Raw genomic sequence first — 25,058 nt, 5'->3', positions numbered from 1 at the left:
AATAATTTATGTTATGAAAGTGGGTATTTCCTGTTTTGTGGGAAATTAAACCAGTGAATCCTCTATGTTAGCACCAATCAAAGCAAAAAGTGCTCGTATTCTCGAGCCCAGTTTCACTTCCAGGAATACATCCTACAGACAGATTCAAAGATACACCTCGGGGTGATACACGGATAAACACGTTCACGGCAGCATTTGCAGAGCCTCACATGAGCATTTGTTTAGGAGATGCTTAAATAAACTGTGTGGGATCCATGCCGCAGAATACTTGATATCCATTAAAAAGAATGAAGGCGGCCCACGTGGGCTGATGGAGAACGATTTCTGTGAAGTGAAAGAAACAAGGTGGAGAGGCGGAAGCTGTCCTTGTCGTGGGTAACAGAGAGCACGACCACGTGCCCAGGATCCGTGTCTCTGCGCGTGCGCTGACCGCCTCTGTGGTTGCGCACTGGGCTGGGAAGATAAACGAGTGACTGGGGACAAGGTGGGAGGAAGACTTCTTTCTCGCTGATGCATTCTGGAGCGGTTTTTGTATTTTGTACTACAGGTATATATTATGTCTTTAAAAAATGAAGGAAGGATTAGGCTGAGGGACTGATGGTCGGATAGATAGATGACCAAGGAAGATCCTAAGATCAGGAAAATGAGAAACTACAGAGAGAAACTGGAAGCACTCTTAAATTGGAGAAAGACATGATACCGAGTATCATGTCTTTACATTTGTTATAACAATTATCACCTCGTTTTATAATTACTTATTGACATGTATGTCTTTCCTACTAGACTCTGAGCTCCCTAAGGCTTTTTTGCTGATGTAACCCCAGCACCTTTCACACTACCTAGAAAAGTAGGAGCTCGACAAGTATTTGTTGGGTAGTTTGAATGAATAGGTTAAATGAATTGGACGAATAAATTCTCTCTGGGAGCATGGATTAAGAGAGTTTTAAACTGGAAACTGCTGAGAAATAGGGGAAAAAAAAACCAAAGTAATGTACTACATAGTTTATTTTGGGGGAAAAGACTTGAATTTTTTTTTCAGGAGGGAGTGTCTGTGAGTGTATTTATAAGCTATGTATTTTTTGAGGCTTTGTGCAAGGCACCCGGGTAGGTATGGTGAGGCGTAAACTCTGAATCAACACAGATCTTACCCTCAAAGAGTTTACAGTCAAGTGGGGAAGGCAAGGTACAGTACGCACACTGGGTGTGAGGTGGTAATTACTGCTTTATCAGAACTACAGACGAAGAACCACGGGACTTCACAGGAGGGAGAGGGCTCTTGTGGTGCGAGGGAAGCTTTGGAGCCTCCTGGGGGCCGCTGCACCCACACTCTCATTCTAAACCTGGCATACTTCTGGGATTAATTAACTGATGATTGTTGAAACAATTTTACACACAAAAGCAGATTTTCAGACTAGCCAGATGGTTTTCTTTAGCACTGAAACTCCTACATTATTTCTCTCTTTTTTCGGACTTTCTGTTTCAAGAACGTGTTATAGATAAAGACCAAATTATTTCACGGATTGCGGCAGGTGAACCGATTCTGTATGTGGTGTGTAATTTTAAAGTGCATGGATAGTAATTACAGCATTGCTGTGTATATATATATATTAAAGAAAATTTTGATTATATTTAGAAGATTTTAGGAAAAATGAAAGTTCTGTGTATATATAATTTCCCAATTTTTCTCTCTTTAAAGTTATTAGGCATTTCTAAATACAATTTAGATGTACTTTTGAATTACTTTATAAATGTGAATAGTTATTTAGTTCTTGGAACGTGATGTGATTATTTCTATTCTTAAATTTATCACTTCTGCAAAGGAAATCTATGTTCAGTGTATCTTTAGGGTGACTTACTTAATTTTGGTTTTGCTTTAGGTTCACTGTGACATTTATTTTGCCCAAGGATGCTTCCTAGAAATGTAGAAAATTCCATTGCTGTAGAAAAAATACTAAACATGATACTTGTGTTTGGAAATAAGGTTGAAGTAGAGGTAAAGTAAGGGAAGCTATAAACTCACCCAGGCAATCCACACCAGCATTCACCGAGGCGCGGGGCGGGGGTGGGGGGCCAGTTACCCCGTGGGGAACCTCTGGGTGGCATCTAAGAGACGGGTCTGTTGGATAGGAAGCTCTGTGGGCACCTGGGTGGCTCAGTCAGTTAAGCCTCCCACTCTTGGTTTTGGCTCAGGTGACGAGCACAGGGTTGTGGGATCGAGCCCCGTGACAGGCTCAGCATTCCGTGCGGCTCTCCTTTTCCTCCTCCCTCTGCTCCTCTCTCTCGCTCTCAAATAAATAAGTAAAATATTTTTAAGGGAAAGAAAGGAAGGGAGCTCTGGTAAACAGAGCTCACCCAAAGGGCAGCATCTTCAAGTCTCTTTATACCCAACTTGTGCCCTGAGCTAGGCTTCTTTCATGGACCTCTTGAAGTAATTATATCTAGCCCAGTTTTTCCTTAAATCATACTTGTTGTCTTGATTTCTAATTAGCAACAGCATCCTTTTCACCTATGTTTTGGGATATTTTATCATGAAATAGAAATACAGCAGTTGAGACATTTTTTTTTTCTGACATTCACATTTTTTTGTGAATATATGGATTTCTTTCAGCCTGATTGCACGGGAATTTAGCTTGCTCGCAGCCAGGCCTGTTACCGTCCCTGTGTTTGTTGGTATTGTTTAAAGCACTAAATACATCTTGATGGAAGTGGATTTGAGAGGCTATTGGTGTAGGAAATCAACAGTGCCTGCTTATAGGCATGTCGGTACAGTGGGGATCCCATCATAATTGCTGTTAGCTTACTTGAATTCAAGAAATGGGGTCAGCAAGGGGCACCTGGGTGGCTCAGTCGTTAAGCGTCTGCCTTCATCTCGGGTCATGATCCCAGGGTCCTGGGATCAAGTCCCTTGTCAGGCTCCCGGCTCAGAGGGAGGCCTGTTCCTCCCTCTCCCACTCCTCTTCCTTGTGTTCCCTCTCTTGCTGTCTCCCTCTGTGTCAAATAAATATATTAAATCTTTTAAAAAAACAAATGGGGTCAGCAAGAGACCACATAGAGGTAGAGGGATAGGAAGGATATGGTGACTCTGCCATTTTTCTTGATAAGTGTATTCACAGAGTCATCGTAAGATAAGAAATCAATTTGCTCTTCTTTTACGCCATGTCAGTTTCTACTTGGCATCCAGAGTTTCATGAGATATAAGCTCCGATGCTTAAAAATACATAGTTTTCCTAAATCGGTGTCAGTAAGTGCAGTGTAACCACAGGCGTTCGTCTGAAGAAACCGCAGGGTTTCAGTGCTGGAGGCAGAACTGCTGGGCTTGACCATATTGAGACAGTGTGTTAGGTCTGCAGTGTAGTACCTTCCTCAGGAGTTCTCAGCAACGATTTTGATTATACCTGAGAACTTAAGTATGCACTTTAGAACCTATTCCATTATAGTCCGTTTGCCTACGAAATATTGAGTGAGCCGCTGCTGGGGAGTGGACCTCAGCAGATAGAGAAATAAGGAAAACATGGTGTTTTCTTTTAAAAGATGACTATGTGGTTGGGTTCTAGACAAGGGAATATGCATCTACTTTCTAGTGTCATTATCGCTATGATAACGCTGGTTGCCGTGGGATACAGAGAATGGGCCCTTAATCAATCCAGAAGGAGGAGAGGAGAGAAGGGGGCAGAACGCCAGGGTAGGAAATGAGACTCTTCCTCACTTTGTTTCTAAGCTAGGACCTTCACTGTACCTTCGATCACTAAGAACGAGAGGGAGAACAGTCATACGGAGGAAATCTAACCTGTCGAGCGTACAGGAATATGTCCTTTCCCCCCACCTGCCCAGATGTGAGACGGTGTGTGGGGTGTCTGAACAAGTAGCGTCATATTAGGACAGATCTTCTCTCCCAACCAGTTTAGATTTTATCCTGAAGATAGTGGAGCATCATGGAAAACTTTCTGTAAGAAAATATTTCAGAAGGAACACTTTGTAGCAGTATGAAGCTTGGATTGAAGAACACTGAACTGGAAACGGGAACTATTTGAGAGGATACTGCATTTAGGTTTTTACTAATTTAGTCATAAATTGATAGGGTCATTAATTGAGGCAGTATTAGAAGGAATAAAATTCTAATCATGTTTAGGTACCAGGATTGATTGATTGATTGATTTTTAAAGATCTATGTATTTATTTTCATGAGAAAAGACAGCAGGTGCAGGGGGAGGGTCACAGGAAGAGGGAAAGCGGACTCCATGCTGAGTGCAGAGCCTGCCATGGGGCTTGATTTCATAGCCCGTGAGGTCATGACGAGCTAAAACCAAGAGTCAGACGCTTAAATCAACTGAGCCATCCAGGTGCCCCTAGTATTTCCAGGATTTAATGACTAATGGAAAGAGAAAAATATCACACGGTTTCCTTTTTGCTGCTTGAGGGGGAATTGCATGGACACCGGGCTGTTCAAAAGATCAGGAAACAGGATGAGGAATGAGTTGTGGCGCGATCATCTTACATTTGAGGTACCTAGTGGGACTTACAGGGAGGGAGAGTTAGGTCAGAGACACAAACAGGCCTCATCAGCAGTGCTAAAACCAAAGAAGGGAAGAAATGTCCAGGGTGAGAAAAATATGTAGAGTTGGAACATTAGTGGCCAAGAATGGTGCCTGGAGAGACCAACATTAGACATGTTGGTGATGAGAGAAGCCTCAGGAGCGTCCTGGGCAGGAGAGGCAGGCAGGGGAAGCCTGCGAAGCCAAGCACAGTGTATTAAGTGGAACAGAGTGTAGTGAATCCTGCAAGATAACAACTGGAAAATGTGCACTGGATTTGACAAAGTCTAGTTTCCATGCAGATGCATGAGTTCTTCCTTTTTCTTGGGTTGATGCAAGGCATGAACGTTGGTGATAGATTGGAATTTACAGGAGTGCGTTTGGAGCTCAAGGCTGTGAAAGTGAATTCAGGGCAACCTTGGGTAAATAGTCTTTAGGCATCTGGAGAACAGATTATGAAAGCACTCTAGTAATGTGCCCAGGGACACTGCAGCTAACATATCCAAATCAAGTCTCTTTTTGTGGCTTCGGTATTACCAAGCTTTCATAAGAAGGAGAAAAATATTCTGAGGAAAATAGAAGAAAAGTAAAGTGAAAACTAAGATGGTGACTGTTGGTTTAGAATGCCTCTACTTGGGGGATGCCCGGCTGGCGCAGGTGGGGGAGCATGCAACTCTTATCTTGCGGTTGTGAGTTCAAGCCCCACATTGGAGGTAGAAATTACTTAAAAATAAAATTCTTAAAATATAATAAAAAAAAAATAAAACTAGAATGTCTCTACTTAGGATTCTTCCCCCAAATCTTACTCAGCCATATTTCTTTCTGGAACTCTCAAAACCTCTCTTCAGGCTGAAATTGAAAGTTAAGGTATCCATCAGGGGATAAAGGAAAATCACTGGGTAGAAATGTTTATTCATCTGATAAATTCACATTCTTCTCTTTGTGTGGATATAGGTGAAACTAACACTTTCATTTATTCACTATTCTTGTCCATACTTAGCTCATTGTATACTATATTAATTACTTTGATAAAATTCACTCTATTTTTTGGGTATGACTTTCAGTTGCATGCCAGTCTTAAGATCCTCTCATACTTATTTCAGATTTTCATTATTTGGCTGGCATTTTTGTCTTCAGTGAACCAGAATCATCTCATTTTAAATTCACATGAGGCAGAAGTCCCAGCAGTCAGCACTCTACTTCTACTTACTAATTTATGGAGGTGTGATTTGGGTGATTTTTAAATTAAAAGTATCATTTTATATTCATAGTGATAATTTTGAGAATTTTACTAAATTTATATGCCTATAAATATCTTTATTGTCAGGAGTCTGACAAGTTAATTTCTTTGCTAACTATTTTAGTTATTAATATACTATGTAGGTTAGATCAGAATTCTATTGCTTTCATCCAAAGCTTTTTCAAAAATTCCCAAGCCAAGAAAGATGCATTATAATATTCACTTAAGCACATAAAGTTGAAGGCAAAATACGTTTGGGAATATTTTTAGTATATACTTTAATATACACTGCATTTTAGTGTACTTTCATAATAATTCAAGGCTAGTTTTTGAGATAAATTATTAAGCCAGTATATCATGCATCTGAGGTAATAATTCAAAGCCTTGACTAGCTTTAATATCTAAGAGGCTTATTTTCATATCTAGAATCTCAGATGAGGAAATGTAGGAGCTGGCCAGGCTTTGCCTCTTTCCATGATTCTTCTTCTCTTCACATTTTTTGGGTTATTTAACTTCTCAGACAAAGGTTGCATTACTCAGAGTGAGCATATCAAAAGAGTGAAAACCAAAGACACAATATATGTGCAGTTGGAGACCTTGAAAAAAGCACAAGGCATTGCAACACGATACCTAAATATTAAAAAGTATAATCCCCCAAGTATAATCTCCAAACACAGTATCTAGCCATTTGTGTCCTGCATCTTTTACTTAACATATTACTTTAAAAACTCATCAAAATTCTTACATCTATCAGTAGCTTGTTTCTTTTTATGGATTTGCTCCATTACGTGGTGGTATCATAATAGGCTTATACAGTCACTAGGAGATAGGCATTTGGGTTCTTTGCAGTTTGGGCTATTATGAAAAAAACTTGTGAATATTCCAGTACAAAACTTTGAATGGACATACGTTTTTAGTTATCTTGGGTAGATATCTAGGAATGTGATTTCTGGGTCATTTGGTATGTTCAGCTTCCTTAGAAACTGCTAAATTACATTTTGCATTTCTAGGATGTTATTTACCATCATCACCACGCTTGTCATGGTTAGTCTTTATGCTTTACCCATTTTGGTGGGCATGTAGTGTTATCTTGTAGTTTTAATTTGAACTTCCTGAACAACTAATGATATTAAGCATCTTTCTGTGTTGATTTGCTGTTTGGATATCTTCTTTTGTTAGGTTTTCTTAAAAGTGTCCTTTGAAGGACAACTCTTTTAAAGTAGATGAAATATTTCATCAAGTTGTGTGTGTGTGTGTGTGTGTGTGTGTGTGTGTGTGTGTGCATTTTCTGTTTAATTTAAAACCTCTTTTCCTCACCCAAGTTTCAGATTTTTCTCCCATGTTTTCTTCTAAAAGGGTGAATAGTTTCAGCACTTACATTTAGGTCTATGATCCATTTCAAGTTAATCTTTGTATATGGTGCTATATGAGTCAAAATTCTTCTTCTTCTTCTTCCTTTTTTTTTTTTTTTTATTGCTTTTGGATGTCTAGTTGTTCCAGCATATTTGTTGAAAATACAGTCTGTTTCCCACTAAATTACCCTGACACTTCCGTCAAAAATCAGTTGACCATATACATGTGGGTGGATATCTGAACCTTCTCTTTTGTTGCATTAATCTGCTTCTGTCCATTCTTATGCCTGCCACACTGTCTTCAACATTTACATTAGAGTAAGGCATTTGGGTCTTCCACTTTTGCTCTTCTTTTAAAAAAATTGTTTCCACAACCTTATTTCCTTAATATTTCCATATAAATTATAGAATAAGGTTATTGATTTTTACATAAAGATCACCTTCATTTCAGCTGGGCTTGTCTTAAATCTGTTGATCAATTTAGAGAGGATTGACATATTAACAGTAATGTGTTCTGATCCATGAGCATGGTATATCTTTCTGATTATTTAGATTTTTCTTTAATTTTTTCAACAATATTATGTAGATTTTAGGGTACAGGTCTTGAACATTTTTTGCTAAATTTATCCTGAACTATTTTGTTTTTGATGTTATTTTAAGTGATTGGTCTTGGTTCCAATTTGAATTGTTGGTTGATAATATATAGAAATGCAATTAATACTTATTACCCTTGAATTTTACATTCTTGCTAAAAATTGTTTTTGTAAATGTATTGAGATTCTCTGTATAGATGATCATATTGGTGAGGACAGACACAATTTTACTTCTTTCTAATCTCATGCATTTTTGTTTCTTCTTTATTCTGCTAATACCTTGAATTTTGTTGTTTGATTTTTTTTAATGTTAAACCAATTTTGCCTTTCTTAAATAAACCAACTTAGTTATGAGATATTACCCTCTCAATGTGTTCTTGAATCCAGTTTGCTAAAATTTTATTAAGAATTTTAAATATTTGTTTCTTTGTAATAGTCTTTAGGTCTCTCCTCTTCCCTACCCCAAGTAATGTCTCTGGGTTTGAACTCCGGGTAATGTTTGCCTCTTGAAATGAGTTGGGAAGCACTGTGTCCTCTTCTGTTTTCTGGTAGATTTCACCAGTGAAATTTTTGGACCAAGAGTTTTCTTTGTAGGAAGGTTTTTACAATGAACTGGAAAAAATTAAATAATTAATTAATTAAAAAAAAATATATATATATATACACACACACACCCATGCCTTTTTTTTTCCTTGAGTAAGCTTTGGTAGTTTATGTGTTTCCAAGAATTTGTTCATTTCATCTAAAATTTTAAGTGTATTTGCTTAATATTGTTAATAATCACTTGTTATTGCATTAGTGTCTGTAGGGAGCAGTGGTTAACATCTCTCTTTTACTATTGCAATTTGTGTATTCTCTTTATTTATGATCATTCCTCCTAAAGGTTAATAATTTTTATGGATATTCTCAGTGTTAGGTTCTATTGTTTTTCTTTTAGTATTTTGGAGTTGCGTATTTCATTGGTTTTTACTCTTACCTTTATTATTTCCTTTCTTTGGATTTAATTTGCTTTTCTTACCATTGCTTCATAATCTGGAAACTTGAAGCATTTATTTAAACCTTTTTTTCTTTTCTAATACAATTATTTAATGTATAAACTTCCCTATAGGAACAAATTTTTTGTTGTATTTACATATGAATACAGCATATTTTAATGTTACGTATGTTTTTGCATTTTTTTATATCTGTTGTATCTATTCTTTTCCCAAATTTACTGATTTCTCATGTCCTGTTTTTTTGACCAATGGACTATTTAAAGATGTGTGTTTTCCAAATAAGGTTTGTTTATCATTCAGAAATGTCTACTCAGTGCTTATTAGGTTCTGGTCTTGGGGTGCACTGGGGTGAATAAACAGTCATATTAGAAAATAAACCCAATAAATATCATAATCGTGAACAGAATACTATAGTATGAGAGAGAAAAAAATGGAGAACCTACTTATGCTAAATTGAGTTACCTGTTTGAGGACGTAGTGCTTAGTTTGAGACTTGGTAGCAAAAAGTATGGGGAAGCAGCTAGGGGCTCAGGGGCCCTGGAGAGAGACCATTTGTAGCTCCCAGCTCTCGGCACACTGATCCTTCTCCAGAGATGGGCTGCATTCCTATTTTCGTCTACGCTAGTAAGTTCTTTCTCTTACGCAGTTCATATTATGCTATTAAGGAGAATTAGAGCCATTTCTTCTATTTATTTATTTATTTGTTTATTATTTCTTATGTTCAGTTCTTCTTAATGGAATAATTTATACATTTATCATCTCAAATTAATAGAAATTGTAGTTTTAGTGTGATAAATAGATGATATGCCTTAGAGACAGACAAACTCTGTTTGAGTCTCAGCTTTACCACTGAATAGCTATGTGATGGTGGGCAAATTTTATAACACCTCCAAGCCTTAGTTTTCTCGTTTCTGTGATGCAGATAGTAACTCTATTTTATAAGGATGTTTTGCAGGTTATGCCCGTAAGTCACTTGGTACAGTGCCCAGCAAGTAGCAGTACACAGAAATGGTGCCTGTTGTGGGGCGCCTGGGGGGGCTCAGTCAGTTAAGCATTGACTTTTGGTTTCCACTGAGGTCATGATCTCAGGGTCCTGAGGGACTCTGCGCTCAGCGGGACATCTGTTTAGGATTCTCTCCCTCTACCCATCCTCCCCCAGACTCACTCTCTCTCTCTCTCTCTTTCAAATAAATAAATAAATAAATAAATAAATAAATAAATAAATCTAAAACAGTAGTGCCTATTCTGATAGTAATGGGAATAATCACTTATGTTTAATCGCTTATTATATTTAGTCATCTGTAACATGGAGATAACATTATGTAGCTTTTATGATTGTTGTTAGAATGTACTGTTCTTAATGCTCCAGAATGATAGTGTGTATTATTTTTCTTGTATTCATATTGAATATAGCCCAAATATATCACATATATTCTAATAAATATAAATATTTTAAAAGAATTACCTTGAGAAATTTTACCTTTTTAAAAGTATGTTTTATTTTCCAAATGAAGAATTATTTTAATTATAATAATGGATTGGAAATTTAAAATGATTAAAGGAAGGTATTTTTTGTCTTTTCACATCCTTAAGTATTTCCAGACTTTTAATCCCAGAAAATTTTAACTTGCATTACTTTTTTAAAAAATTGCCTGTGTACAGGCTATGCTTTCACAGAAATACCGGTCACCTAGTTGGTGATCTAGAATTCTTTTTACATTTTCAGACTTGTAGGAAGGGGCCAAGAAGCAGATGAATAGGGCTTGAGGCATTTAGCTGATAATTTATAGCTAACACAGTTTCAGCCTCCAGCAACTCTGACCTTATATCTCTGTCAGTTCTTCTGTGGTATTCTAAAGGATTAATTTGTAGTTCAAGAAATATATATTGAACTATATTATTAAATAAGGCATTTTTGTACTTACATCTGTATCATAATCATTTTCGAAAGAACCTTACTTAAAAATTAAGTGCAAACATTGATTACTTTGCATTAATTTTCTGGTGTGAAATAAATGCAAACTGTGAGCTTAGCTTGTAAAAAAGATAAACATTATCTGGGAGATAATTCAGTGAAGACTTGCCTGTTAAATGTAAGAATACTTTCATTCGAGCCTATAAAATTAAGTATTCAAGTGTTTATTTCATGATGTATTTAATACTGTTCCAGTTGTGTAGTATTTGCTATGGACTGAGAATTTGTGCCCCCCTCACCACAAGACTCCGGTGTTGAAGCCTGACCCCCAGTGTGATGGTCCCAGGAGGGCAGGGTCTTTGGGAGGTGATGAGTCATGAGGATGGAGCCCTTGTGGGAGGGATCAGTCCCCTTAAAAGAGTGACCCCAAAGAGTTTACTTGCCCTTCCACCACATGGAGATACAGCAAAAAGACAGCCATTGGTGAACTAGGAGGGAAGCTCTCACCTGACACCCAGTCTGCCAGTGCCTTGATCTTGGACTTCCCAGACCTGTGAGGAGTAAAGTTCTATTGTGTAAAAGCTGCCCCCAATCTTGGGTGTTTGTTATAGAGCAGCCTGAATGGACTAAGACACTATCATTGATTTGTTTCTCTGTGGATGAGCTAGAGCCATTCTTTTAACCTTAAGTCTTTTTACAAACCCAGGGGATGTCTTGATCCACCCATGGTGCAGACATGTCTTGCTTTAACTAATTAGTTGTCTTCAGAATATTCAGGTTTTAAGCTCAGTGGATGTTGTGATAATAAATGTCATCATTGAGTATATTTTGATACTCTCTAGTTAACCCAGGAATGACTGAAAGTTGTACAAGTGGTATATACAAGAAGAAAAATGAGTTTAAAATCTTAGATTGCAGTGAAATTCTTAGGAAATTTTTTATTTCCAGATTTTTTTGTTTTTTGAAAAGTTACTTGCATTAAATACTAAACTTTTGCACAGTGAAGAAAACCATCAATTAAATGAAAAGGCACCTTACTGAATGGAAGAAGATATTTGTAAATAATATATACGATCAGGAATTAATATCCAAAATATATTAAAAACTTATACAATTTAATATAAAAATACCCAACTCCATTAAAAGATGGGCAGAGGACTTGAATAGATGTTTTTCCAAAGAAGACATGCAAGTGGCCATCAGACACATGAAAAAATGCTCAACATGACTCATCATCAGAAAATGCAACTCACAGTGACGATGGGATATCACTTCACACCCATTGGATTGGCTGTTAACAAAAACACAAAAAAATCATAAGTGTTGGCGACAATGTAGAGAGAAGGGAACCCTTGTACAGTATTGTTGGGAATTCAAACTAGTGCAGCCACCATGGGGAACAGTATGGAAGTTTCTCAAAAAATAAAAATAGAACTATCATATGTTCTAGCAAATTCCACTTCTGGATATTTACTCAGAGAAAATAAAAACACTAATTTGAAAAGAGAAACACATCTCTCCTTTCATTGCAGCATTGTTTATAATAACCAGGATATTTAAGTGTCTACTGATAGATGAATGGGTAAAGAAGATGTGATATATATTATATATTATATATATATATAATGTTTAATATTATATATTACATTTATATCATTTAGGATATATGTTACTTTTTTATAACTTTGTATATATATGCATATCTACACAAACACTTGCATATACAATGGAATAGTACTCAGCCATAAAAAAGAACAAACTCTTGCCATACACAACAACATGGTTGGACCAGGAGGGCACTGCGCTAAATGAAATGATTCAGGCAGAGAAAGATAGATAAGCTATAGATTCTACTTCGATGTGGAATCTAAAAAACAAAGCAAGTGAACAAACAGAGCAGAAACAGATTTATAAATACAGGAAATAAACTGTTGGTTACCAGAGGGAGGAGGGCGGAAAAATAGATGAAGAGGACTAAGATACAAACTTTGTTATAAAACAGATAAATCATGGGGATGTGATGTACAACATAGGCATATATGGCATGTGGTGACCAGATCATAGCTAGAATTATTGTGAGGATCATTTTACTATATATAAAAATATCGAGTCACTATCACTATGACGTACTCCTGAAACTAGTAGGACTTTGTATATCAGTTACTCTTCAGTTAAAATAAAGAATATAACTTTTTCAAAATAGATCAGTCTGTATGCAAAATAAACATGAGTTTCGTGATGAAATACAGACTTGTTTATTTAGTAGGTTAAGATAATCTATTCACATTAGTGTCTTCCTACAGTAGGACTAAGTACAACCAACCAAAAAACATGGAGTCTTTCCCTTAAAGGAACTTAAATTTCTAAACATGCTTTTTACTTGAGTAGCAAATAACTCATTACTGTTTTTGAACAAAATAATATTCAGGTATTTTATATGATTTTATTTTGCTTCTAATGAAAATACTTTATCTTCAAAATTGTAAGCCTTATTTTCCCTATAAATAATTACTTGAAAAATATTTTTGAATTTCCCTTCATTCTTGACATACTTAGAAAGCACATAACACGGAATACGAGGTGTGGTGGTGAGGATGCCAAGCTCTAGGTACTTGTGTAGTCTTTCTCTTTTCCTTGTGCCTCTGCCAAGAAAACCAAATTAATAGAGCATTAAATTTGTCACAAGGGTTAACAATACACGTATGTGACAGCTTTGTAAGGTTTTCTCCTATTATAAATGTAACAACTGCACATTCATTGCAGAACATCAAAAAGCCAAAAAGTTATTTCAATTCAGTTGAAAAATTTAGTGACTGCTTGTTGCTACAGGCTCGTTACTGTGCTGCGTACTTGGTCTAAATGTGAATAAGACAGATGGTCTCTGTATTTAAGGAAATCTTAGTGTTTTGGGGAATTAATATTAAACAAATAATTACAAGTAATTTTCAAGGTATAAAACAGAAGATGAAAACCACTCTAAATCTCACCATCTAGCAATAATTGCTATTACCACATTAATATATTTTCCTGTTTGTATACTGTACAGTTTCCATTTTATTCAGTGTTATAAAATACTCATTGTCTGGTAATTAATTATGTAGATACATGCTAATTTATTAAATCCTGACCAAATTTTTGAACATTTAGATTGTTTCCATTACTTAGTCAACTTTGCTTAGGTATAATCTACATACAATAAAATGTGCCCACTTTAAATAGAGGTGAATTTTTAAAAATTTAAAAATTCGTAATTTAAAAAAATTACGAAATATATGTGAATTTTGACAAACGTATATGTGCATGGAGTTCCCATTATAATAAAGATGTGGACCATTTCCATAGCTGCAAAAAGTTCTGCCATGTCATCTGTCACCCAGTCCCCCAACCCACATCTGGCCCAAGGCAACCACTGACCTGCCTTCTGACTTAAAGATTTGATTTACCATTTCTGAAATTTCTTTGAAATGGAATCATACAATATATGTTGTTCTGTGTGTCTTTTTCTCAGCCCAGTATTTTTGTTGCATTTCTCCCAAGCTTGTTCCATTTCTGGCTGAGTAGATGAGGCACGTATGGCCGTAGGAAGGCCTGTTAATCTACCCTGCTCTTCATGTACATTTGGATTAATTCCAGTTACTGCCTAATAATGAAGGGGATATGCACATTCATGAGCCAGTTTTCTTTTCTCTTGGTTATATACTGGTCAGTATCATTGCTGAGTTTCTAATAAGCATGTGTTTATGTTTTTAAAAAATTCCAACACTGTTTTCTAAAGTAGTGGTGTCATTTGACTTTTCCAGTGTTGATGTCGTAGGAATTCTGTTGGTTCCACATTCTCACCAACACTTGATGGAGTCAGTCTTTTTAATTTAGTTATTCTAGTTCGTATACAGAAATGTAGTAGTACAGTTTTAAGTTCCATTTCTGATGATTAATGATACTAAATATCTTTTCACACACTTCTTGGCTGTTCAAATACAGTTTTTGTGACCTGTCCCAATATTTTGCCTATTTATTAATTGGTTTGTTTTCTTATTGTATTCTAAGAGTTATAAGTAGTTTGCCAAATATATCACAAATAATTTCTCCTGTACTGTACCCTGTCTGTTTTCTTGATATTTTTTGACAACAGTAGTTTTTAATTTTAAAGCCCTAGTTTATCAATTCTTCTGTTTTCTGGCTTTTATATTTTTGGTCTACTACCTAAGAAGTCTTTGTCTACCCTAAGTTACAAATATTTTCTTTTAGAAACTTCTATAGTTGTACAACCTTTAGGTCTATGACCCATTTTAATTTGACTTTTATGTATACAGTAAGATAAGGATTGAGGTTCACTTTTTCCCCCTTATGAATATCCTATTTCTCCGGCATCTTTTGTTGGAGAGGCTGGACTCTGACTTTGATACCTTTGTCAAAAATCAATGCCATATATTTGTTTCTGGACTCCCTGTTACATTCCATCCATTGATGTGTCTTTCCTTACACCAGTACCATACTGACTTGATTATTACAGCTTTAAAGTGTATCTTATCATCAGGAAGTGCACTGTTGTCTCTCAGAATTGTTGGGGCCCTCCAAGATCCTATGCATTTCCATATCAGTTTAGTATCAGCTTCTTAATCTCTTCTTAATCTTTTCTGAAAAGTCTGCTGGGACTGTGATGGGATTGTTTTGAGCTTATAGATTAGTTTGAGGAGAATGGACCTGTCAGTAATATTAGTGTTCTGATCCCTGCACTCAGTGTATCTGTTTACTTATGTCTTCTCTAAGTTCTAGTAAAACGTTTTGTGAGGGGCACCTGGGTGGCTCAGTGGGTTAAGCCGCTGCCTTCCGCTCAGGTCATGATCTCAGGATCCTGGGATCGAGCCCCACTTTGGGCTCTCTGCTCAGCGGGGAGCCTGCTTCCCCATCTCTCTCTGCCTGCCTCTCTGCCTACTTGTGATCTCTGTCAAATAAATAAATAAAATCTTAAAAAAAAAACTTTTGTGACTTTTCATATATAGGTCTTGCATAACTTTTTTCAGTTTCTCCTTACATGTTTCTATTGTGTTTTCATTGCCAGTTGTTTGTTGCTAGCATATAAAACTACGGATTTTTTGTGTACTCCCGTTGTATCCAATGGCCTTTTGAATCTCATAAGTTTTATAATTTCTTTTTGTAAATTTCTTTGGAATTTCTATGTAGACAGGCTTGCTGTCTGTGAATAAAGGCAGTTAACTTCTATTCCAGTCAGTATGGCATTTATGTATTTGTCTGTCTGTCTATGCCATAGTTCACTTGACTAGGAACCCCTGCACACACCAAATGAAAGAAGTGAGCATTCTTGTTCCCAGTCTCGGGGAAAAGATTCAGTTCATCATTCTTAAATGTGATGTTAGCAGTACATTTTTAGATGCCTTTTATCAGCTTGAGGAAGTTCTCTCTTGTTCCTGCTTTGTTAGGAGATTTTAGTATCAATGGCCACTGAGTTGTTTTAAAAGTTCCTTTTGCATCATTTGAAGTGATCATATGGTCTTCCCTTTTTTAGTCTGTTAATATGGCAGATTACGTTGGTTTCAAATGTTAATCCGGTGTTTCATTCTTGGGAGTAACCATCACGAGTCATGACATATTATCATCTTTTGTTGCATATGATTTGCTCAAGTTTTGTTAAGTCTTCTTACATCTATGATTATGAGGGAATATCAATACCATTTCGTGTAATGCCCTTGTCTAGTTTTGTATTAAGGTAATACTAGCCTTATGTTTAAGAGGTATTTCCTCCTGTTTTCTGCAAGTATTTGCATGAAATTGTTATTCCCTCTTTTTTAAGAGTTTGGTAGAATTCACTATCAAACTAGGGGGAAGAATTTTTTGAGTTGGTTCTTTTATTTTTTTTACATTTTTTTAAAGATTTTATTTATTTATTTGACAGACAGAGATCACAAGTAGGCAGAGAGGCAGGCAGAGAGAGAGAGGAGGAAGCAGGCTCCCCACTGAGAAGAGAGCCTGATGCGGGGCTCAATCCAGGACCCTGGGATCATGACCTGAGCCGAAGGCAGGGGCTTATCCCACCGAGCCACCAAGCACCACGAATTGGTTTTTAAATACAAACTCATATTTAACTTACCACATTTTTGGGAGATTTTAAAGGTTTATTTATTTAGAGACAGGGAGATAGTGGCGTGAGTGTGGAAAGGGGAGGAGGGAGAGAGAGAATTTCAAGCAGACTCCCCGCTGAGTGTGGTGGTGGACACAGGGGTTCCATCTCATGACCCTGAGATTGTGACCTGAGCCGACAACAGGAGTCAGACACTCACCCATCGGAGCCACCCCGGTACTCCTAACTTGTCTCATTTTATATTCAGGGTAGGCTGTGCTGTCTTACATATCCTAGGACCCTTCCACCAGCACACCTTCATTTTCCCCCTTCATGGTTTTGTGCTGTTGTTAATACATTTTTACTTTTACGTGTACTATGAATGTCACAATGCGTTGTTTTTTTTGGTTTTAGACCAGCACTGTCTTTTAAAGAGATTAAAAACATATGAAAAGTCAATATATATTAGCCCACAAAGTTATGATTTGCAGTCTCTTTTTTACCTTGTTTACACTCAGCTTTTCATCTGGTACCATTTTGCACCAGCCTGAAGCATTACCTTGAACATTTATAGTGCAGTATTTCTGATGATTTCCCTAACCTTTTGCATGTCCCCGAAAGGCTTTATTTTGCCGTCATTTTTGGAAAGTTATTTTAGCTGTGTATAAAATTGTAGTTTGCCAGTTCTATATTTAATTACTACAAAGATGCCTCTCCTCTTTCTCTGGTTTGCACAGTTTCTGACAAGTCGTCTGCTCCCATTCTTTGTTCCATGTGCTTACCGAGTTCCCCCGTCCTGTTACGCTTTCCTTTTAGCACTTGCTCTCAGCTATTTAATTATGATGTGCCTTGAAGGATTTTCTTCACATTTCTTTCTGTTGGGTTTTTTTAAGCCTTTGTGAATTTGTAGGCTTTTAGTTTTCATCAAATTTGAAAACTTTTTGGTTAAGTATTTTTTTTCTGTTCTTTCATTTCTCGTGACCTATCCCAAGAGTGCACTTACGCATCTTTTAGCCTGCAGGATACTGTCCTACTGTTTATTAATGTTCTGTTCATCGTTTCCATTATTGTTTTCCTGTCTTTAATTTTAGATTTGTTTCCTGCGTCTTCAAGTCTGTTATCATCCCCCTCCCCCAGGGTCTAGCAGGGTGATAATTCAATCCAGTTTTTCATTTTTCATCTAGGACATCTCAGACTTTATCTCTTAGGGTTTTATTTGGGACTTTGTTTTTCTTATACCTCTCATTTATTTCCCTGTTATGCTTCTCTCTCTACCTTTTGAACCTCGAACCTGTATCTTAATAGCTGCTTTATCACGGTATTCTTCTATTCTGTTGTCTGTGTCACTTTCTGAGTCTGTTTCTATTCATTGATTTTTCTCCAGTAATGGGTTATGATTTCCTTGTTCTTCTCAGGTTGGTCTGACTCATAAGCAGTGATCTTTTCTAGGCTAGCTTTTAAGCCAAGCCTGGCCACCCTGGCCTTTGTGCTACAGAGGCAGTAACCTCCCAGACACTCCTGGCCACCACCACGTCTCTTGGGAAACCTTTCTGTCTTGCCACCTGAGGAGGCAAAGTACTTTGAGCTGGTGCGAGTCTGCGATCACTTCATCTGACCTCTTCCATTGTCTTTCTTTCCTGGCCTCAGCATTTTCCTCACATACATGTGCTTCCTCTTTGATGGATTTTCCCACTGGATGCAGAATTTTAAGATACGTTTTTGTTTTTCATTTAGCCATTGGGATGTATAGTTCCATTGCCTTTTTGCCCCTGTAGTCTCTTAGAAGGCGAGGATTATTCTCCTGTTTGTTCCTCTGTATGTAATGTTTCTCCACCCTCGGTATTTTTAAAGGGTTTTCTGTCACTGGTTTTTCTGTGCTTTGAATGTGATCTGTCTTCTGTTACGATTATTCATGCATGTTTATGAGTTTTCATCATATCGGGATTTATAGAGACACACAGATTTATTATTATTTATTATTATTTTTTGTCTCTAGAAGTCCCATTCATTTCTACTTCTATTTTCCTTTCTCTTTCTTTTCATGAACCGTTTTAAAGTCAGTCCTATTAATTCCATCATCTGCTGTTCTTAAGGTCTAAAGACTGATTTTTCTCTTGATTATGGGTCATATTTCCTACCTCTCCTTGTGTCTAGTAATTGTTGATGGATACCAGATCACTAGAATTTTACACGAATGCCTGGATTTTGTTGTCTTCTCCGTATTTGCTAGCTTTTGTGGGTTTACCTTTGACTGTTTTTGAAATGTCTTCTGAATGCCTGCCTATTCCGTGATGACGTGGTTCTGACTGGTCAGAAATTGGATGTGTCTCAGCTCTGAGTGAGCTCCGGGAATCACGGAGCACGAAGACCTCCATTTGTTCTCTGCTTGTTCTCGCAGACTTTAACCTTACCTACGCATTGCTTGTACTCCGCAGCAGACTGGACTATGGATTTTGTGTAGCTTCCTTCTCACTGGGGCTCATCCGTCCTGCACATGCCACTTACCTCATCCTCCGCGAAGTCTGCTTTTCACTCTCCGACAGTGAGACCTGGGTTATGCTTGGGATCAGTCCTTTCCTGCCGGTATGTTCCATAAAGTGCCCTCGGACAGAAGGCAGCTGGTTTTAGGGCTCACTCATTAGTTTCTCTCTTCACAAAGATCTTGGTCCTGGACTGCCCATTGTCCAGTAGTTAAAGAGAATTCTGTTAGATACTTTTCCCAGTTGTCATTTTGTTGTTGTTTTACGTGTTTTTTCCCAGTTGTGTAGAGCAAGAGGGAAAGTCTGGTCCCATGAACTTTTTAAGCCTTGTTTTCTAGTTAAAATTTTAATTAGTTTAATATTTTATATTTAACTATGACTACATCAGGGATTTATTTTGATACAATATTAGATGAAAATCTAATTTTTCAATATAGTATAAAGACTGTTCTTGCATTTTTTTTTCATATATACTGCTACAGAGGATATCCTTTTGTCAAAGACTTCTGCATTTCCTCTTTTAAAAGGAAATTTCTAAAGAAGGAACTATGGTACTTTAAAAATTATCTTAGTATCTATTGCCAGTTGCCCTGTGAAGAGTTGCTCTCTGCTTACACTCCAGCTGCCAGTGTATGAAGATGCTCATCTCCGAACCCTTTCGGTGACAGTGCTCTTTCTGGATATGCTAAATTGTCTCTTTATGTTTTTTATCTTGCTCTCATTGATTATTGTAAGATGGCATGTTTTCATGAACTGTATTCATTTGTATTCCTCTCATTTTAATTCTCTGTGTCCTTTTCCCCTTTCCCCTTGCGTTTTAGTCTTTTTTTACTTTATTTGATTTCTCTACATCTGTATGCCATCTTTTTCTCTAACTAGTGCCCAACACAGTGACTTTAAAATAATTAATACTCATAAATGGAAAGTTGATTCAAAGCCAATGTAGAAACTGAGACGGAATACCAGAGATTTAGGTAGAAAATCAGGAGAGAGATGTATCACCAAAGCCAAGGAACATGTTCAAGGAGGAAGCCAACAGCCAATGTCCTCAGGTCCAGACCAGGAAGAAGGGCAGACTATAAATAGATCATTGGATCTGGCAATTAAGAGGTAGATCCTTGGCTAATCTTAGCAAGAATTAGTTCTATAAGGTAACAAGGGTAGACATGAGAGGACAGCAGATTGAGAAATAAGGTCCTTCTCCTTAAGCATCATTTTTTTAAAATGATATTTATATAGAAATTTGGCTGGGAGACAAATTGAAGAATATGGTCCAAATAAAGATCTAGAAGCCTGCATGTATTATATTGATTTAGGGAGGATCTCTTATATACTTATACTGTAGATAAGTAAGTAGTAAGCTTGACATTATTTTTGAAACATTTAGAAATCTAAACAATATTTTCATCCCATTAGAGGATTGCCATAAATCTACATAGAGATCACAGAGGTTCCTTCAAGTTAGCGGTATTTTGAATAAAGCATGGCAGAAGTTATTTTGACCCAGACATTTTTCAGAATGGCTTTACTGATGATACATGCTTCTTTCTACTTCTCATCCTCATTTGGATGCCAATACATTAAGAAAATATATCTGCCAGGGCGCCTGGGTGGCTCAGTGGGTTAAAGCCTCTGCCTTCGGCTCAGGTCATGATCTCAAGGTCCTGGGATCGAGCCCCGCATCGGGCTCTCTGCTCAGCAGGGAGCCTGCTTCCCCCTCTCTCTCTGCCTGCCTCTCTGCCTACTTGCGATCTCTGTCTGTCAAATAAATAAATAAAATCTTTAAAAAAAAAAAGAAAAGAAAATATATCTGCCTATATAAAATGAATAAATTTTGAGATATCCCTGAGTAATTGTACGTATTGGTTTGATACTTGGCATACTATCTTGGATCATTTGTAAGACATATTTACCATTTCTGCAGTCAGAATTCCTTTGATAGTTGATGGTTTATTATAGCTTGAATTGACAACTTTTTTTGTTTCTTAGTATTAACTTAAAATGATGGAGTTCCAATCAGGAACATTTTAGATTTGATAAAATATGGCAAGATAGAAGAGGCATTAGAGTTTAGAGACTGTCTGCCAAGTATTTTAGTTTTACTATAATTAATTTTAAGCCAGTCTTTTTTTTTTTTTTATTCAATTGTTAAGTCATATTCCCTCCTGATCTTTATTGTGACAGTGGGTTATGGATAAAATAGATGTTAAAATAATGATAGACTCTTCAGTGGAGGTGGAAAAAAGGAAGAAATCGGTCAGAAGAAATCTGTTTTTATGTTGCTTAAATTATGATTTGGTGTGTGAGGAACAAGTCTTCATTAATCATCATTCTTAGACATTTGTTGGAGTACCAAGAGTCCATAATCCATGTGAAGGTGTAGTTAATTTCTGATTTTGTAGTCCAGGATACACTGATGGCTTCTTTTCTTTAATCACAGACGTGTACTGAGTACCTACAGTGATATCTAGCCATGTACCCAGCACCATCAAGATCTTTCATTGTTCTTGGCAGATTTCTTAATACAGTGAAACAGTACATTGAAAGTCAATTCATAGTGCCGGGAACCTGCTCCTTCCCCATAAGCGGTGTTGAACTCAGATGAGATGGGCAGTATCGTAATAAGGAGCTCGTCCAAATGCAGAGCTGCGCGTGTGGCCGCACTGAGCTCCCAGGAAATGCCTGTTGAGCGAGGAGTGGTCTGTCCTGTAGGTGATGAAGAGAAGTGAATGAGCGTGTAGTTTAAATGATTATATGAGGGGAGGTTGGTGATGTGGTTATTACTGAAGTAAGGAGAGGTAACAGCAGCTTCTCAGTCCTTTTGGCCATTACGAAAGTGAAAACTTGAAGCCTTATGGTTTGTCATTGTAGAAAAACCTTGATTCAAACTTTGAAAACATTTCTAGAGATCCGAAGAAGTCAAGATGCTTGTAGAATGTAACAAGCTCCCATCTATCGGTTTTGGCAAATCAGCAGTCTTTTCTTTGAAATCAAATGTAAATCAAATAATTAAGTAGAAATATTACATCTCTGTTGTGTACATTTATTTTAATCATGTCTCAGTGCCTCATCCTTGAAAGAGTGAAGCAACAGTACAGCGAGGGGAAAATGCAGTCTGATGATGCATACTTTTTTCCTCGAGTAACTGAAGGTTAAATGGGTAGCAAGCAGAATGCCTTAAACAAGATTGGTATATTGATTAAAACGCTGATTTAACAGCTCGCAGTCTCCCCTTGGAAACCTGGAGAAGATAAGCCAGCTGCTGTGTAAGAGTGCTCCGTGTCCGCTGAGAGTACACTATCTATCATCACAATATGGTGATGAGAGGTGTTTTATGTTTGTGTTAATTTCCCCCACTAAATCAGTAATTATTACAATCCTGTCCCTGCTGTTTACCCTGCAGCTGTTTTTCCATTTGTCGAGAGAGCGGGTGTTCTCCGAGGACCGCACACGTTTCTATGGTGCAGAAATTGTCTCTGCTTTGGACTATCTACATTCCGGAAAGATTGTGTACCGTGATCTCAAGGTAAAAAAAAAAAAAAAAAAAAAAGTAATCAAAATTTGTTTTTGCAGAGACTATAGGGACAAACACAAAGTAATTACAAAGTTACACAGTTTGGAGAAAAGCAGATTTAGTTGGGAAAAAAAAGCTGTCTGTTTAAGAACGCAGTTCATTGCATTTGACAGGAATTCCATTCACTGATACGGACGTAGGTCCTTCATGTCTGAGTTTTTGACATGCGCCGTAATGTCTGCTAGACGGCTCTGACCTGCCCATGACAGTTTCATTTTTCTGGAAATTTACGAGCAATGGTAAACATCGAATTAGGAGTCAAGTGACTTTGCCAGGGACATTCTAAAGTAACTTTCATTATTACGTTCTACCGTCCTGTGATGTGTTATGGAGAAACTTTTATCATAGGTAAGATATTTCTTGTGGGGGGAAGTATTTAATTTTATTTTGGTCTTCACTTTGTGGTGGGTTTAAATACCGGGAGCGTTTTAATACAGCCTTTTTGATTCATTCATTTTCCATTTCAAAAAGCACCATGGGTTTTTTGGACTGTAGTGACTTGACTTCTCTGAGTTTCTTCCTAATGAGACCCTCGTAATAGCTCAGCGGTTGGCATACTTTCTGTAAGTTCCAGAAAGGCTTGGGTGCTCGTAGTCGCTGCTGTAATTCCTCTGCTCCGCTCCTGTAGGGTGGTAGATGCCTGAGCTAGAACTTTATTTACCAAAAGAAGCAGTAGGCTAGCTTTGCTCACGGGCCATAGTTTGCTGAGCCCTGGAGTAGCTCATAGAAGGTCGTAGTGAAGTTCATGACACTGTTTTGACTTAGATCGGCCACGTTAAGGAAATGTGCACCATTACATGTTTTGAACACATTCTAAACGTGACTCTTGTACTTTTGTAAAAAGTAAAGCATACAGTAATCTTGACTTATTAAGATTTGATACAGAGTTGCTTAATTTAGTAATTATTAGTTCACTTAAAGTATGATTTGGAGAAATAGAAATCTTTTATGAAATCCCATCTGTACAAAATATATCTCCGTACCCTGAAAGAAATCACAGTTACCCCTTACTCCTGCCTCACTCCTTTTAAACACCTGTGGTTCCTAAGTTACCTAAGCACTTGTCTGGTTCTCTCAGGGTTTTGTTGTCATGTACCTTTAGGTTGTGAATGACCCTAAGGTATAACCCTCTCACAAAATACTATCACAGTGAGATTTATAGTATGTATGTTTGTATGACATATTATGCGTTCAAGTTTAAAAGAAGCTATAAATACTCTATTTAGGAAAAATGAACTATGCAGCTCTGAACCACCAGATCGGGGATGAGCTGATGTCCAAACGCCAAAGTGCACCTGAAGTCTTTATAACCAGGAATGTGACAGAATTAAGCTCCTGTAGCTTAGGTCTGTGTGGCCAAGTAATCCGATGATGTTTACATGTCTTAAATCTAGACGTTTTTTCAAGAAAGTAGTTCCATGGCATGATGAAACTTACAAGTTATGTTGCGTTTCCAGACTTACTTAGAAATAGTTAGCTCTTCTCTGAGGCTCCTCTCCCCTTGCCTGAAGTGTTATCTTTTATGGATTCTAGTTGTAGCGAAAAGGGGGGTGTTTTCTCGATTTAAGGAAGTGAGAATCATTTGGAGGGACTCAGTGACTTTCAAAATGCTTGAGCTGGAAGCAGGAACTGTTAACCTAAAGAAACAAGGGAAGGAATGCCCAATCGATCACCAGGATCGATTAAGGAATGAGATAATGGGGATGGTCTTGGATGGTCTTGGTCAGTAGTCTTTGTTAATCATTCCTTCTGAGATGAATGGACATGTTGGTATATCAAAGTTCATTTAATAAGAGTTTCATTGCTGTGTCCTTTCTGATTCTTAAACAGAATTTTGGTATGTATGAATACCAGACCATGTAGTTACCATATGCATATCCACTGACTTCACTAGACAGTGAAGTGGCCTCTGCTCTCTTAAGTTTACTTTTTTAAAATATCGTATTTAACTTCATTATTAAAATATAGTATTAAATATAGTATTAACTTCAGGTCTAAGTAATTATATAACAGAGGACAGAAGCCACAAAACACACACCAGGAAGAATACACGTAATGTTAAAAGCCAAGCATTCAGATTTATACATGTATTACTGGTATCCGTAGCACACAGGCTTATGCATAATAGAGTGAGATCCTGTAGGTGGGCGGAGATTTCAGGTTGTTCCTACTCAGCAGGTGAGGTCACGGAAACCTGGAAGTCTAGCAGGTGTCTTACTTGAAGTCCAGGGCTAAGTTGGTGACATGGGCAAGATTATGGAAACCATGAATCCTTGCTCCAGGCCCGGCCTCCTGCTC

The 25,058-nt window shown here is 37.3% G+C and overlaps 1 protein-coding gene across 2 annotated transcripts in view; it reads left to right on the top strand.

Annotated features, from left to right (window-relative positions):
- The window catches only part of AKT3 (AKT serine/threonine kinase 3), a 303,429-nt gene that overhangs the window by 209,318 nt on the left and 69,053 nt on the right, over window positions 1-25,058 (top strand). For both annotated transcript variants that reach the window (XM_082702257.1, XM_082702258.1), the window contains one exon: window positions 22,590-22,712. In XM_082702257.1, coding sequence (XP_082558383.1) covers window positions 22,590-22,712 — 123 coding nt within the window. The remainder of the gene's footprint in view (window positions 1-22,589; window positions 22,713-25,058) is intronic.

Source organism: Mustela nivalis (assembly GCF_964662115.1).
Source record: "Mustela nivalis genome assembly, chromosome: 16".
NCBI classification, from domain to species: Eukaryota; Metazoa; Chordata; class Mammalia; order Carnivora; family Mustelidae; genus Mustela; species Mustela nivalis.
This window is presented reverse-complemented; position numbering and strand designations above follow the sequence as displayed.